General features: G+C 41.6%; 1 protein-coding gene and 1 pseudogene across 3 annotated transcripts in view; one reads left to right on the top strand and one right to left on the bottom strand.

The window, feature by feature from the left end:
* Positions 1 to 16,519, bottom strand: part of ARPC1A (actin related protein 2/3 complex subunit 1A) — a 35,890-nt gene extending 19,371 nt beyond the window's left edge. Inside the window, exons 1-2 of one of the 3 annotated variants that reach the window (XM_037507145.1) lie at positions 16,398 to 16,519; positions 7,507 to 7,599 (exon numbers count right to left, since the gene is read on the bottom strand). In XM_037507145.1, coding sequence (XP_037363042.1) covers positions 7,507 to 7,570 — 64 coding nt within the window. In that variant the 5' untranslated portion in view covers positions 7,571 to 7,599; positions 16,398 to 16,519. Of the gene's footprint in view, positions 1 to 7,506; positions 7,611 to 15,693; positions 15,822 to 16,397 lie in introns of those variants that run through there. The other 2 variants (XM_054693721.1, XM_037507144.1) reach the window with 2 other exon arrangements.
* LOC119242343 (60S ribosomal protein L7a-like) lies at positions 8,241 to 13,345 on the top strand (annotated as a pseudogene).
* Positions 16,520 to 16,608: the final 89 nt, after the last annotated feature.

Below are 16,608 nucleotides of genomic sequence, written 5' to 3'. Positions count from 1 at the left end.
TAGTTATTCATTTTCCTGGTCCCTTATTTAAGTTTTCTAGATTCCTGCTATGAGTGAGTCCATCCGGTATTTTTCTTTTTCTTTCTGGCTTATTTCGCTGAGCATGATCCCTTCCAGTGCCATCCATGTTGCTGCAAATTGCATGTGTTTATCTTTTTTGAATGCTGAGTAATATTCCATGGTGTATATGTACCACCTCTTCTTGATCCAGTCATCTATTTTTGGGCATTTGGGTTGTTTCCAAAGCTTAGCTATTGTAAATAGTGCTGCTATAAACATAGGGGTGCAGATGCTCTTTGGAATTGATGTTTCTGTGTCCTTTGGGTAAATACCTAGGAGTGCAATTGCTGGATCATATGGAAGCTCTATGTTTAGTCGGTCCAGAAATCTCCACACAGCTCTCCATAGTGGTTGCACCAGTTTGCACTCCCACCAACAGTGCAGAAGAGTTCCTTTTTTCTCCACAGCCTCGCCAATATTTGTTGTTGCTAGTTTTTTTAATATGTGCCATTCTCACTGGTCTAAGATAGTATCTCATGGTAGTTTTGATTTGCATTTCCCTGATTACAAGTGATGTTGAACATTTTTTCATATGCCTGTTGGCCATTTGCATTTCCTCTTCAGAGGAGTTTCTTTTTAGCTCTTCTGCCCATTTTTTGACTGGATTATTTTCTTTGTTGTTGTTGAGTCTCATCAGCTCTTTGCAGATTTTTGTGATCAGTCTTTTATCATTAGTGTTGTGCGCAAAAATGTTCTCCCAGTCGGTGGGGTTTCTCTTTGTTTTTGTTATTGTCTCTTTTGCTGTGCAGAAGCTCTTTAATTTGATGTAGTCCCAGCTGTTTATCTTTGCCTTCACTATCACTGCTTTGGGTAATGTGTCTGTAAAGATGTCTTTGATGTGCATATCACGAAGTGTTTTGCCTATATTTCCTTCTATGTATTTTATGGTTTCAGGTCTTATGTCTAGTTCTTTAATCCATTTTGAGTTGATTTTTGTGTATGGTGTGAGGTAGTGGTCAAGCTTCACTCTTTTGCATGTAGCGACCCAGTTTTCCCAGCACCATTTATTGAACAAACTTTCTTTGCTCCAATGCATAGTCTTTGCTCCTTTGTCAAAGATTAGTTGACCATAAATCTGTGGGTTTATTTCTGGATTTTTTTATTCGATTCCATTGGTCTGTGTGTCTGTTCTTGTTCCAATACCATGCAGTTTTGATGATTATGGCTTTGTAGTATAGTTTGAAGTCTGGGAGTGTGATGCCTCCATTCCCTTCTTTTTTATGTTTTTTTTTTTTTTAAATTTAGAAACTTTTTTTTTTTTATTTGTTTGTTTGTTCGTTCGTTTTGTTTATACATGCACCGGGTACAGTCAGAAGCGCGGGAGGGTGAGAGAATTCACCAGAGCCAGAGCGGGGAGCAGAACAGGCAGAAAGACCGAAGTACACTGCTGAGGGGAGCAGCGGGCGGCAGGAGAGGTCTGCGCACCATGTGGGACCCTCCTTCGGTGGCCGGGGAGCAGCCAGGGATCGAACCGGCGCCGCAGAGGTCGCCGGCAGCTTTGCAACCCAGCGCTCAACCGCTGCGCCACCGGGGAGGCCCTCCCTTCTTTTTTAAAAAAGCATTTTAAAAGTAAATACCAGGCATTTTTCATTTCATCCATAAATACTTTAATGTTTTTCTAACAGAAGAATTTGCATATTCCTTCATACCATTTCATCCAACAAAGGTAATACTAATTCCTTAGTATTATGTGGTATTCTGTCCATGTTCAGTTTTCCTGTGTTCTAAATTTTAAGTTGGTCTACTTGAATCAGAATCCAAAGTTGGTATATTGCATTTGATTCTGGATCTTAAATTTCTTTTAAAGTAGCCCCTATTTCTTTTTCCTCCATGCCTTTTGTTCAAGAAAGTAGGTGTTTTATAGAATTTTCCACATTCTGGGTTTAGCTGACTGTATCCTTGTGGTATCTTTTATTTATTTATTTTTAAAAGATTTATGTATTTATTCATATAAGCACTGGGTACAGTCAGAAGCGCGGGAGGGTGAGAGAATTCACCAGAGCCAGAGCGGAGAGCAGAACAGGCAGACTGACGAAGTACACTGCTGAGGGGAGCAGCAGGCGGCAGGAGAGGTTTGCGTGCCATGTGGAACCCTTGCTCGGCGGCCGGGGATTGAACCGGTGCTGCAGAGGCTGTGGGCAGCTTTGCAACTTAGCGCTCAACCATTGTGCCACTGGGGAGGCCCCCTTGTGATATCTTTTTTTTTTTAAAGATTTATTTATTTATTTATTTATTTATTTATTTATTTATTTACACAAGCACTGGGTAGAGTCAGAAGCCTGGGAGGGTGAGAGAATTCACCAGAGCCAGAGCGGGGAGCAGAGCAGGCAGAAAGACCGAAGCACACTGCTGAGGAGAGCAGCAGGCGGCAGGAGAGGTCTGAGCGCCAAGTGGGACCCTCCTCCAGTGGCCGGGGAGCAGCTGGGGATTGAACCGGCGCTGCAGAGGCTGTGGGCAGCTTTGCAACCAAGCGCTCAACCGCTGGGTCACCAGGGAGGCCCCCTCTTGTGATATCGTTTAATATTTGTTTCTGTCCTTCATGTTTTCTGTAAACCAGTAGTTAGATTTAGAACCTTGACTTTAAAAATTTAGTCGACTGATATTTTTTGGTAAGAATGTTTTATAATAGAGCTAAGTACTTATCACATGAGGAGGTATATACTATCTGGTTATCCCAATTTTAGTGACAAAGATTTACTAGTGAGTAATAATGGTGTATTATTAGCATGATCCACCCATTATAAAGTTCCTAATAAATCTTTCACATAGTAATTTTATCAGCCATTAAGAGCATCACTTTTTTCTGTAGACAGTTTTTTTTTTTTTAAAGATTTATTTATGCATACAAGAACTGGGGTACAGGCCAGATGTGTGGGGGGGTGAGAGGATTCACAAGAGACAGAGTGGGGAACAGAACAGGCAGAGTGACCCACATGGCGAAGCAGACGTCTCCTGTCTCGCCTGCTGCTCCCCTCAGCAGTGTATTTCAGTCAGTCTGCCTGTTCTCGTGCTGCAGAGGCTGCGATTGCTTCATAGTGCGGTGCTTAATCCATTGCGCCACCAGGGAGGCCCCAAAATGAAAATATTTTTAAGAGAAATCTCTTGGACCAATCTGAAATACTGAGTGTGTGTGTGTTACGTATCATGGAGTTTTAGACTTGTATTGATATTTTTTCCTTTCTAGTTCATCTATTCTAAAACATCTATTAAAAAATATATTTTCTTAAAATTAGGATTTAATTTTAATTAGGAGTCACATTTAAGGTCAATCATTTAACAGTTTCCCCACCTACTATACCCCTCCTTAGGAAAATTACACCTGTTTTTATAAATGAAACTGCAGAACTGAATAAATATCTAGCTTGAAATTCCTAAGGTTTTAAGTGCTTTCTGGAAACAAGTTACATAATTCTCTCAATTTCTAGGATGCATATAGGGATTTCAAAAGTCAAATCCAAATTTAAACCTGGAAAACATTATAAACTTCAAATTATAACGCGACATAAAAAATTTGACTTAGTATACTTAATCTACCAAGGAGTTTATTTTATTTTATTTTTTTTAAAGATTCTATTTATTTATTTATTTATTTATTTATTTATTTATTTATTTATTTATTTATTTATTTATTTATACAAGCACTGGGTACAGTCAGAAGCGCGGGAGGGTGAGAGAATTCACCAGAGCCAGAGCGGGGAGCAGAGCAGGCAGAAGGACCGAAGTACACTGCTGGGGGGAGCAGCGGGCGGCAGGAGAGGTCTGCGCGCCATGCGGGACCCTCCTCCGGTGGCCGGGGAGCAGCCGGGGATCGAACCGGCGCTGCAGAGGCCGCGGGCAGCTTTGCAACCCAGCGCTCAACCGCTGCGCCACCGGGGAGGCCCTCTACCAAGGAGTTTAAATGAGAACAATAACTTGCATTTCCATTAAAAATAATTGGAACTACTCCAAAAACCTATTTTTAAATGGAAAAGTGAAGGGCCTCCCCTGGGGGCGCAGCGGTTGAGGGCTGGGCTGCGAAGCTGCCCGCAGCCTCTGCAGTGCACGTTCGATCCCCGGCCACAGGCGAGGGTCCCACATGTCGCGACAGACCTCTCTTGCCGCTCCCACTGCTCCCCCCAGCCATGTATTTCATCAGTCTGCCTGTTCTGTTCCCTGCTCTGGCTCTGGTGAATTCTCTCACCCTCCCGCGCTTCTGGCTGTACCCAGTGCTTGTATAAATAAATAAATATTTTAAATAAATAAATAAATGGAAAAGTGAAGACAGAATACAGAGGAAACTTAACTTGGAAGCTTTCTGAGATGATCACAAAACAGAAGCTCTAGAGTCACTATGCTGCTATATTTCACATTTTCAAATATCTTATACAGAGGCTCATTTCTAGATTTTTACTTGGAGTATACTGTTTATGTACCAAGGATTTACTTGAAACTAAAAGTTGCTTTTAAAAAAAATAGTGGCTATTTAGGTTCAAAATAATTCTAGCTGGTTTCTTTGCAGAAATAATGTCAACCTAAAATTCATACAGGAATAAAAAGGACCCAAGAGAGCCAAAACAACTGAGAAAGAATAAAACTGGAAATATACTTCCCAATTTCAAAACTTATTATAAAGCTATAGTAACCAAGAAAATGTGGTCCTGGCTTTAAACTAAAATAAAGACAGTCCAATAAATCTTCACATTTACAGTTAACTGATTATTGACAAAAAAGTGCCAAGATCAGTGGGGGTTGGGAAAGAATAGTCTTCCATGATTTGGATAATGACACGCAAAAGGGTGAAGTTGAGCCCCTTACCTTACACCACATATAAAAACTAACTCAAAATGGATCCAAGACCTAAACATAAAAGCTGAAACTGTTAAGACTCTCAAAGGGAAACAAAAATATACATCTATATGACCTTGAAATAAGTAACAGCGTCTTAGAATCACCAACAAAGGAAAAATAAATTGGACTTACACAACATTAAAAATATTTGCGTGTCAAAGGAGAACATTAAGAATGTGAAAGACAACCCACTGAATAGAACATATTTGTACATCTAACATCTGATAAAGGACTATCTAAAAATATATTAAATATTCTTGCAACTCAACAGTATAAAGACAACCCAATTTAAAAAAAATGGGTGAAGGATCTGAATAGACATTTTTCAAAAGAAGATACACAACTAACTAATAAGCATGTGATAAAATGCTCATCATCATTAGTCATCAGGGAAATTCAAATCAAAACTAGAAGCTACTTACTACTTTATAAAATCATTAGGATGGCTATAAGCAGAAAGACATACAATAACAAGTTTTTTTTTTAATTTTTATTTTTGCATGAAAGAACTGGGGTGTAGGCCAGAGGTGTGGGGATGAGAGGGTTCACCAGAGACAGAGTGGGGAGCAGAACAGGTGGATCTACTGAAATACACTGCTGAGGGGAGCAGCGGGTGAGAGAGGAGAGGTCTGCTGTGCAATGTGGGTCAGCTCCCTGGCCAGGGATCAAATTCAGGCCATCGCGGGTGATAGTGCTGAGACTTAACCCCTAGGCCATGAGGGAGGCCCCCCAATAACAAGTTTTGATGAAGATGTGGGGAAACTGGAACCCTCATACACTACTAGTGAGAATTTAAAATATTGCAGCCAGTTTGGAAAACAGTCTGGCAGTTCTTCAAAATGTTCACCAGTTATATGACCCAACTTCAATTCCAAGGAATATACTCAGGAGAATGGAAAACATGTCCATATAAAAACTTGTGTATGAATGTTCACAGCATTATTATTCATAACAGCCAAAAATCAAAACAACCCAAAAGTCCATTGGCTGATGAATAAACAAAATGTGGTATGTCTGTATAACATTATTTAGTCATAAAAAGCAATGAAGTACTGATATATGCTATAACATTGATAAACCCTGAAAACATTTATACTCAGGGAAAGAAGCCAGAGGCAAAAAACCTCATAATGTATGATTCCATTTATACACAAAGGCCAGGGCCTCCCCTGGTGGCGCAGCAGTTGAGCACTGGGCTGTGAAGCTGCCCACAGCCTCTGCAGTGCCAGTTTGATCCCTGGCCACCAGTGAGGGTCCCAAATGGCGTGACAGACCTCTCCTGCTACGCTGGCTGCTCCCCTCAGCAGTGTATTTCCAGTCTGCCTGTTCTGTTCCCTGCTCTGGCTCTGGTGAATTCTCTTACCCTCCCGTGCTTCTGACTGTACCCAGTGCTTGTATAAATAAATAAATAAATCTTAAAAAAAAAAAAAAAAGAGTACTAAAAAAAATATATAATAATTATACACAAAGGCCAGACTAGGCAAATCCATGGAGACAGACAGTAGACTGATGGTTGTCTAGGACTGAAGTTTTGAGGAAAAATGAGAATGACTGCTTATGGGTATAGAGTTTCATTTTGGAGTAATGAAATATTCTGTAATTAGATGACTATTACAGAATTCTGAATAAAGCCAACAAATTGTACACTTTAAAATGGTTAAATTTTATGTTATTGACTTGTGCCTCAACAAAGCTGCTGTTTAAGAAAAGACAGTGAATATATTTTAACATAGACATAGACACTTCTGTTGCCTTTTGTAGATGTTTGATTTTTTTTTTTTGACTCATCAGATTACCTGTCACTTTGTTTGCTGTACAGTGCCTATTTCTAAGAATTTTCTCCATCTGAGCTAAAAAACTAGAAATGCAAAATTATTACAAATAACACAGTGAATGCAATTTAATATTGCTCTCAGTACCTCAGGAGCAAACCATGTCTCTGAAACAGTTTATTTCTAGTTTCTAACATTCTGACTAAATAAATGCTGCATGAGTGTGCTGATACTACATATCCATTCCATGACCATTAGATCAATGAATGATGTCTCTGATATAAAGTGTTCTCCAAGTAGTATTATAGAAAAAAGGAGATAAAGATCCAGAAGGCTGGGCATCTCCAGTGGCGCAGCGGTTGAGTGCTGGGTTGCGAAGCTGCCCGCAGCCTCTGCAGCGCCAGTTCGATCCCCAGCTGCTCCCTGGCCGCCGGGGGAGGGTCCCACATGGCATGCAGACCTCTCCTGCCGCCTGCTGCTCCCCTCAGCAGTGTACTTCGTCAGTCTGCCTGTTCTGTTTCCCGCTCTGGCTCTGGTGAATTCCCTCACCCTCCCGCGCTTCCAATTGTGCCCAGTGCTTGTATAAATAAATAAATAAATAAATCTAATTTAAAAAAAAAAAAAAAAAAAAAAAAAAGATCCAGAAGGCTTAGGAGCTAGCAACGGCTCTGACATTAACTTGGTCACTGCAAAGTCCTCCCAACATTCTAGGCCTTGATTTCTCTATGTATGAACTAAAGAGCTGACAAGTTTCCTTCTGATTCTCTGTCTATGTCCTTTTTACATATAACAATGAAATATACGATCACTAAAAGTGCCTAAAGAGCAAAGTTAATAGCATACTTACGAGTGCGATCCCTGTTCCAGGCATGACAGGTGATTGGCTCTAGTAAAAACTGATGCAGAGACATTCCTCTTAGTGTTTTCAAAGAATGGAAAGCTGCAACGAGCAACAGAAAAAAAAAAAAAGCATTTAAAATGCAAGCAACCAATTTGTAAAATGTCTGGGGATGGAAAAGTTTGGGGATAAATAAAACACTAATCTCTCATTAAAAAGGAATACTGTTGGGCCTCCCTGGTGGCGCAGTGGTTGAGCGCTGGGTTGCGAAGCTGCCCGCAGCCTCTGTAGTGCCAATTCGATCCCCGGCTGCTCCCTGGCCACCAGAGGAGGACCCCACATGGTGCGCAGACCTCTCCTGCTGCCCGCTGCTCTCCTCAGCAGTGTACTTCGGTCTTTCTGCCTGCTCTGCTCCCCACTCTGGTGAATTCTCTCACCCTCCCGTGCTTCTGACTGTACCCAGTGCTTGTATAAACAAACAATATAAATAAATAAATAAATAAATAAATCTTTTTAAAAAATATTAAAAAAAATAAAAAGGAGTACTGTTATAAAGAAGTGGAAAGACATCATGCTCATGAATAAGGCTATTCTACTTAAAACAACAAATTCAACACAACCCCTATTGTGCTCCCAATGTCACTTTTCACAGAACAAGAACAATAAATTCTAAAATTTGTATGGAACCATAAAAGACCTTGACTAGCCAAAGCAACACTGAAAGAAAAAACAAAACACCCAAAATGGAGGTATGCTCCCTAGTTTCCAACTATACTACAAAACAATAGTAATCAAAAACAGCATGGCAAAGGAATTAATAATAAGCATAATGACCAATGGAATAGAATTCAGAGCCCTGAAATAAAACTATACATATATGAGCAACTAATTTATGACAAAGGAGTCAAGAGCATACAATGGAGAAAGTCTCTTTAATAAGAGTGCTGGGAAAACTGAGCAGTCACATGTAAAAGAATGAAATTAGAGAGCCTCCCTGGTGGCGCAAGGAGTTAAGACGCAGCACTATGAAACTACCTGCAGCCACTGCAGCATGAGTTTGATCCCCGGCCAGGGAGGTGACGCACATGGCACAGCAGACCTCTCCTGACTCACCCACTGCTCCCCTCAGCAGAGTATTTCAGTCAATTCTCTTGTTCTGATCCCCACTGTTTCTGGTGAATCTTCTCCCCCTAACCCCCTGCCACCTCTGGCCTGTACCTCTGTTTTTGTATGCATAAATAAATCTTAAAAAAAAAAAGAATGAAACTGGAACACTATCTTACAATATATAATTAAGTCAACTCAAAATGGATCAAAGATTGAATGTAAGATGTGAAACCATAAAATACATACACAAAAAGATAGGCAAAAAGTTCTCTGATGTGGGTCTTTGGGGATTCATCTCCAACAAGAAAAACAAAAGAGAAAATAAACAAATGGGACTACATCAAACCAAAAAGCTATGCACAGTCAAAGAAATCACAGATAAAACAGAGGCAGCCTGTGAATGAGAGAAGATATCTGTAAACCATATATTAGACAAGGGTTTCATAGTCAAAATATATAAACTTATGCAATTCAAAAACAAAAATTATAACTGTTTGAGATTAAACAGACATTTTACCAAAAAGACATAAAGATTGCCAAGAGACACATGAAAAGATGCTCTACAGACTTTAAATCATTAGAGAAATGCAAAGTAAAATCACAATGAAATTTCATCTCACACTGGTTAGAACGGCTATTATCTAGAAGTTAAGTAATAGATGTCGGTATGGATGTGAAAGAAAAGGAACATTTACTGTTGGTGGGAATGTAAACTAGTACAGCTATTATGGAAAATAGTATGGAGATTCCTTAAAAAATTAAAAATAGAGCTACTATATGATCCAGTGATCCCACTTCTGGGCATTTACCCAAAGAATAAGAAAACACTACCTTTATTTATGTACTGCTATGTTCACTGCCACACTGTTCACAATAGCCAAGATATGAAAAGAACCCAAGTGCCCAAATACAGTGGAATGGATAAAAACGATGTGGTAATATACATAATGCAATACTACTCAGATATTTAAAAAGAGAGAGAGAGATGAAATCTTGCCATTTGGGATGGATTTTTAGGGGTTTATGCAAAGTCAAACAAGTCAGAAAAAGAAAGACAAATACTGTACATGAGTTCAGTCATTTGTGGGATATAATAAAAACAAATCTTTAGATTTGTGGTGGTGGTTACCAGAAAGAAAAGGGGGTGGTGGGGAGGAAAGGACAGGTAGAGGGGTAAACTGGTTGTAGTGGATGGTGTAGTAAGAAAATGTAATCGTGGAACCTATACATATATCTTATAAACTAATGTTCCCTGAAAAAAAGATGAAAGTGGAAAAAAAGTCAATTATCAAACAATCAATTACATAGAATTAGCATTGTAACCACCAACGTGTAATTTATTCTGTCAAGAGTCATTAAAATATTCTGAAACCATGGGTCAAAGATTGTTTGAATATGAGATATTCAGTGACATCCCAGAGCTTAGTTACTAATTACAAGTGGAAAAGCCTGCCTTTAAAAATAGAAGAATGTGGCAGTCACCACCTTAACCAGGTCAACAAACTTAGCATCATAAATAGTGGAACAATCTAAACTAATGGGTCTCCTCATGGAAGGCAACATAAGCTCACATCATCACTTATGAACAGTGACTGCTTATTATCCAGACTACAACACTTTTCAGAAAACAAAACCCGGTAGGTAATACAGCCAACTTACCTCTGAACCTACCTATGAAATATTTATGCCAAACATATTTACTCTAAATCCAATCAAGATTCAGACATTGTTTCCAGTTTATAGGAAATAAAGGTAAATGAGATTAAATAATACAAAAGGAAAATAAAGCCAGAATGTGTGCTATTCTATCAAACAATTGGTCTTTACCATTTAAAAAAGGTAGGGTAGGTGAGGGGAGAACTATTTTAGATTAAAAAGAATTATGAACACCAAATTTAACAAAAGGTGATTGTAACCTATATATATATATATATATATTTTTTTTTTTATAGAGGCATGTTTTTATTTATTTATTTGTTTGTTTGTTTGTTTTGTTTATAGATGCACTGGGTACAGTAAGAAGCGCGGGAGGGTGAGAGAATTCACCAGAGCCAGAGCAGGGAGCAGAGCAGGCAGAAGGACTGAAGCACACTGCTGAGGGGAGCAGCGGGCGGCAGGAGAGGTCTGCGCGCCATGTGGGACCCTCCTCTGGTGGCCGGGGAGCAGCCGGGGATCGAACCGGCGCCGCAGAGGCCGCGGGCAGCTTCGCAACCCAGCGCTCAACCGCTGCGCCACCGGGGAGGCCCTTGTAACCTATATTTTTTAAAAAGCTAAGACGTTTTGTACAACAGGGAAAGTTTGAATTTGGATGATACATTATCTAACGATATGGATTTATTTTCATAGCTATTTATAGTAACGATATTGCCACTAGGTAGGAGAATGTTCTTGCTCTTTGATGACGTGTTTACGAGTGAAGTGTGATGATGGCTTCTATAACTCACTCAATTCTTTTTTTTTTTTTAAAGATGTATTTATTTATGCATACAAGAGCTAGGGTACAGGCCAGAGATGCAGGGGGTGAGAGGACTCACCAGAGACAGAATGGGGAACAGAACAGGCAGACTGACTGAAGTACACTGCTGAGGGGAGCAGCGGGCGTGACAGGAGAGGTCTGCTGCACCATGTGGGTTGCTCCCTGGCCGGCAGGGGATCGAACTGCTGCAGAGGCTGTGGATTGCTTCATATTGCGGTGCTTAACCCCTTGCACCACCAGGGAGGCCCCTATAAGCTTCATTTCTTCAGGACAAGTACAAATAAAGAGAGGAAATGCAGTAAAATGTTAACTGACCATCTACACAGAGTACACAGGTGTTTGCTATATTACTTTTAAATTTTTTTTTTAAGATTCTGTATTTTTATTTTATTTTTATTTTTATTTTTTAAAGATTTATTTATACAAGCACTGGGTACAGACAGAAGCGCGGGAGGGTGAGAGAATTCACCAGAGCCAGAGCAGGGAGCAGAGCAGGCAGAAAGACCGAAGTACACTGCTGACGGGAGCGGCGGGCAGCAGGAGAGGTCTGCGCGCCATGTGGGACCCTCCTCCGGTGGCCGGGGAGCAGCCGGGGATCGAACCAGCACTGCAGAAGCTGCTGGCAGCTTCGCAACCCAGCGCTCAACCGCTGCGCCACCGGGGAGGCCCCTACTTTTAAATTTTTTATTGCTTATCTTTTATTTTTCTATTCTTTTTTCTTTTTTTATTGTTTTTATTTATATAAGAGCTGGGGTACAAGCCAGAGTCGCGGGAGGGTGAGAGGATTCACCAGAGACAGAGCGGGGAGCAGAACAGGCAGACGGACCAAAAGCACTGCTGAGGGGAGCAGCGGGCAAGACAGGAGAGGTCTGCTCACCATGTGAGATTCTCCCTGGCCGGCCAGGAGTTGAACCGGTGCTGCGGACAGCTTCACAGCGCTGCGCTCAACCAGCTGCACCACCGGGGAGGCCTGCTTATCTTTTATTTTAAAGCACATTTTCTCTTTTGTGATTAGTAAGCAATCCATGGGATGATAATCTGAGACTGAGTGAATATCCTGTACCCTAACAATCCTTACACCCATGGCTTTAGACTCCTTAAATGAATGAATGAAAAGCAGGAAGCTGTGAAACATTATTAAATTAAAAACAAAATAAACTCTATTTCTTTGGAACCCAAATCTAGACCCACTGAAGTAGCAACCATTACCTGAAATTGGGGAAAATTTTTCTAAAAAGCAGCCAGCCCTACCCCTATTCTTATCACTGAAATTTCAATACACTAAGCACAAGTCAATTTAGGGTAGAGACAACTGTGATATAGGAATTCTTGATGCAAGTAGGAAAGTTGTGAACAATTACAGTTCAACAAAGAAATTAATCTCATTGGAAAGAAGAAATCAGTCTACTAACTGTTGAAAAGGAACACAAAGGTCAAAAAGAGATTAAGTGTACCCTAAACATCTGAGACCCTCCTGCAAGCACCCAAGGTGCCAAAAGGACAGAAGGCCAAGGAGAAGATGGTTCTGGTCATAGTGAATAAGCAGGAGGCCAAGAAGGTGGTAAATCCCATTAGAGAAAAGGCCCAAGAATTTTTGCATTGGACAGGGCATGCAGCCCAAAAGGGACCTCACTCACTCTGTCAAAAAGCCCCCCACATCAGGCTGGAGAGGCAAAGGGCAATTTTCTATAAGCAGCTGAAAGTGTCTCCTGTCATCAAACAATTCACCCAGGTGCTGGACCACCAAACAGCTACTCAACAGCTTAAGCTGGCCCCCAAATACAGACCAGACATCAAGCAAGAGTAGCAGCAGAGCTTGTTGACCCGGGCTGAGAAGAAAGCTGCTAGCAAAGGGGATGTCTCTACTAAGAGACCACCTGTCCTTCAAGGAGGGGTTAATGCTGTCACCACCCTGGTGGAAAACAAGAAGACTCAGCTGGTGGTAATGCACATGATAGGGACTCCATCAAGCCAGTCATCTTCCTGCCTGCCCTGTGTGGGAAAATGGGGGTTCCCCACTGCATTATCAAGGTGAGGGCAGGCTGGGGAGCCTAGTCTACAGGAAGACTTATACCATCATTGTTTTCACACAGGTTAATTTGGAAGACAAAGGAACCTTGGCTAAGCTGATGGAAGCTATCTGGATCAATTACAATGACAGATACTAAGAGATCTGTCATCATTGGGGAGGATCCCAAATCTGTAGCTTGCATCACCAAGCTGGAGAATGCAAAGGCTAAAGAACTTGCCACTAAACTGGGTTGAGTGTATGCTGTTGTGTCTTCTGTACATGAAAATAATAAACATCCTCCTAAAAAAAAAAAAAAACCTGACATTTTGAACTGGCAGAGAAATGTGTTTCACATTCTAGTTTAAGAGTGAAGTCATTTAGGCTATTTTTTTTTCTCTTCACTTGCTCTAGAAAACAAATTCCAACTCACAAATAAGGGAAAAGCCTCTAATTGGAAATTAAATTTTTTTAATGAATTCAAATGAGACTGCTTAATTTTTTTTTTTTAAAGTAAACTTCCAGGGCCTCCCTTGTGGCACAGGGGTTAAAGACACAGTGCTATCAAGCTACGGGGAGCCACAGCAACATGAGTTTGATCCCCAGCCAGGGAGCTGACCCACATGGCACAACAGACCTCTCCTGGCTCACCCGCTGCTCCCCTCAGCAGTGTATTTCAGTAGATTTGTCTGTTCTGTTCCCCACTCTGTCTCTGGTGAATCCTCTTACCTCCCACACCTCTGGCCCACACCACAGTTCTTATATGCATAAATAAATAAATCTTTAAAAAAAAAAGTAAACTTCCAGATGATATTGCTATATAAATCTCTTATCTCTGGTATCAGATGCTTATCCATCATAACAGGTTTTACTCATGGTTACTCAAAAAAACATGCTGTCACAAATATCTCCTTAATTAAAGGCAATTTAGTTCAAATGCTACATTTTATAGGCTCATTTGTTAAACAAATTTGGACTGCAAATTAATAATTTAATGTGAATATGTACATGAATAAAAGCTCATATTTCATGTACAGTTAATAAGGAACAGCTGCAGACAGGCTTTCGCATTCTTCAACTCAGTTTTATAAGCAAAGTAGCAAAGTCTTCAAAAGAGACAAATATTCACACATTGGCATAAATACTTCTAAAATTGCATTTATAATTTTGTTATATCATTCAGTTTCCATATTTGGACACACATTCCCATCTGTACTTCTTTTATTATCATGTGGCTACTTTAAGTCTTTAGGTGAAGACATTCATGTCTGCCAAAATTTATAATGCACTTGCAAACACAACTTGTATTCACCAGAGTAAGAGTGTGAATTTGCACCAAGAAAAAGATACCTTTTGTCAAAAAAGGTGGTGATATCAAAGTTAACAAGTTTCTACTGATGCTCTATTATTGTTATTCACTGCAATGAGTGAGATGATGATTTACAGTATATTGCGATTCCAGAGACTCCCTTCACCGGCACCTCCTTTCTTTCCCTATCACTGAGTAGAGTCATTCTGAGGTGTGTTAGCCAAGGGGACCTGAGTTTGAATCATGGCTTTGACAAGTCACTCAATATCTCTAAATCTCATTTTACTCATCTATAAAATGAATATATACCACTGACATCCCAAGGCTGTTGGTAGAAGGATGAAATGAGATTAAATGTGAAATTCTGGACCAAAATAGATGCTCAATAAGTTAGTTCCCTTTTTCCCTTGATCCAAAGTTTTTGAATCATTCCTAGAAATATTCCCCAGTTATAGCCTGTGAACTTGGAAACGTCTACATATTCTTTAAATTCTTGGCCCTGGAGCTTGAAAGTATTTACACAAGTGGGAATTTCAACTTCCTGTTTAGGGTCAGTTTTCAAGACTGTGATTCATCCAGCTTCTAATTGTTCTCATTACCCAGCCCAGCAATATCAGGTATTCCAACAAGTTCACCACACCCTCTCCAGGTTTCAATACAAGGCACCAGCCTCATCAGACCATTTAAAACTTCTACCCACAAAATTTGTTTCAGCATAGTTATACTAACTACATCAAAATACTGCTATTCTCCTTCCAAGCAGGGGTTTGGACTTTCCAAGAGGCTCCCCTCCTTTAGTTGTGATAAATAGATAAATGAACATTGGAACATCTCAGAATACTCTGATAGGAAGCAGCCACGGTCACACCCACTCCCAGACAGGGCAAACACACCCTACTGACTGATATTCTTTTTTCAGATACCTGAAAAACCCGGGCCCAGTGAAACCAGAAGGTTGGATAAAATTGATAAAAGGTAGAACCAGGATAATTTAGCTGATTTAGAGAACACGTTGACATTCCCAAGCCACAGTATGAGAACAGATGGCTTTAAAAGCACAGATTCTAAACTACATTTATTAAGCGCCTACCTACCATGTTCCCAGCAGTACACAGAGTACGGGGTTGGGGCCCGAAACAAATCTGATACTTTTTCGGGTCCTCCAGTTTGGGGACGGGGGTTTAGAAGAGGAAGACGCATACACACAGAAAACCCCGAAGCAGCAATAACAGCTAACATCTGACCACCTAGTCTGGGTCAGGAACTATTCTAAGTAATTTACAGAACTGAACTCACTAAAAGAATGTTCTCACTGCAGACAGGACTCCGAGAAGCAATCTTCCCTGGGTCACTGAACGAGGTGGTGGTTAGAACGAGGGTTAGAATTTCGACAATCCGACTGGAGGGTTGGGAGGTGAAAGGCACTACGGAAAATCGAGGAGGAGTGAAGAGGAGCAAATGTGACTTCGGGCGGCACTGGAAGCCAGGATTCCTGAAAACACTCGGGGGAAGATTTCGAGTTATGGAGGGTCCCTCGATAGCTGAAGAAATGAGGGTTGCCCCGGCCGGAGCCAACATTCCAGGGCGCCTACGGGGAGCAGGGACCTACTTAGATGCTAAAGAAAGAAATGAGCGGTCCCTGGCGACGCCCGACTAGGGGGAGACACCATTTGCCAGTTTTACAGCCTGGGATAAAAGCCCACAAAAGAGGGGCAAAGTGGGCCATGGAAGCACAGGAGAAGGAGCCGTTAATTCTGATACTGGAGGACGCCTGAAGCTCAAAAATCAAGGCAGCAGGGACCTGCGAGCTTTGGCGAGACCCGGGGAGAACTCGGATCCCCGCCCCCTCCCGAGGCCGACGGGGAGCCTCGGCCCACCCCGAAGCCTCCGCGCCCTGCGGCCTAAGCCCCCGCCTCACCGACCCCACAGGTTCAAGTCCGGTGCGAGACCCAGACAGAGGAGGCCGGCGGGGTCAGACGCTCGCCTCAGCGGCCCCTTACCTGGGGTGGGGGAAGTCCGGACCGGGTCGGAGCGGAAAATTCGCGGACTCTGGTCAGTCGACGCGAACAGGCTCCGACGGGCGCGGGCGGAGGACTGAGGCCCAGAGGGAGCGGCTGACAGATCCCGGAAATGGACACGGCGCCTGCGCAGCGCAGCGCGGTCGCGTGCGGTCCGCGCAGGCGCAGGGCTCTGGCGCGCCGCTGCGCCCGG

This window comes from Talpa occidentalis, unplaced genomic scaffold, assembly GCF_014898055.3.
Source record: "Talpa occidentalis isolate TD23 unplaced genomic scaffold, MPIMG_talOcc4v2.1 talOcc4.12, whole genome shotgun sequence".
Taxonomy (NCBI): Eukaryota; Metazoa; Chordata; class Mammalia; order Eulipotyphla; family Talpidae; genus Talpa; species Talpa occidentalis.
Note: the sequence above shows the minus strand (reverse complement) of the source record. Positions and strands in the feature narration are given on the sequence as shown.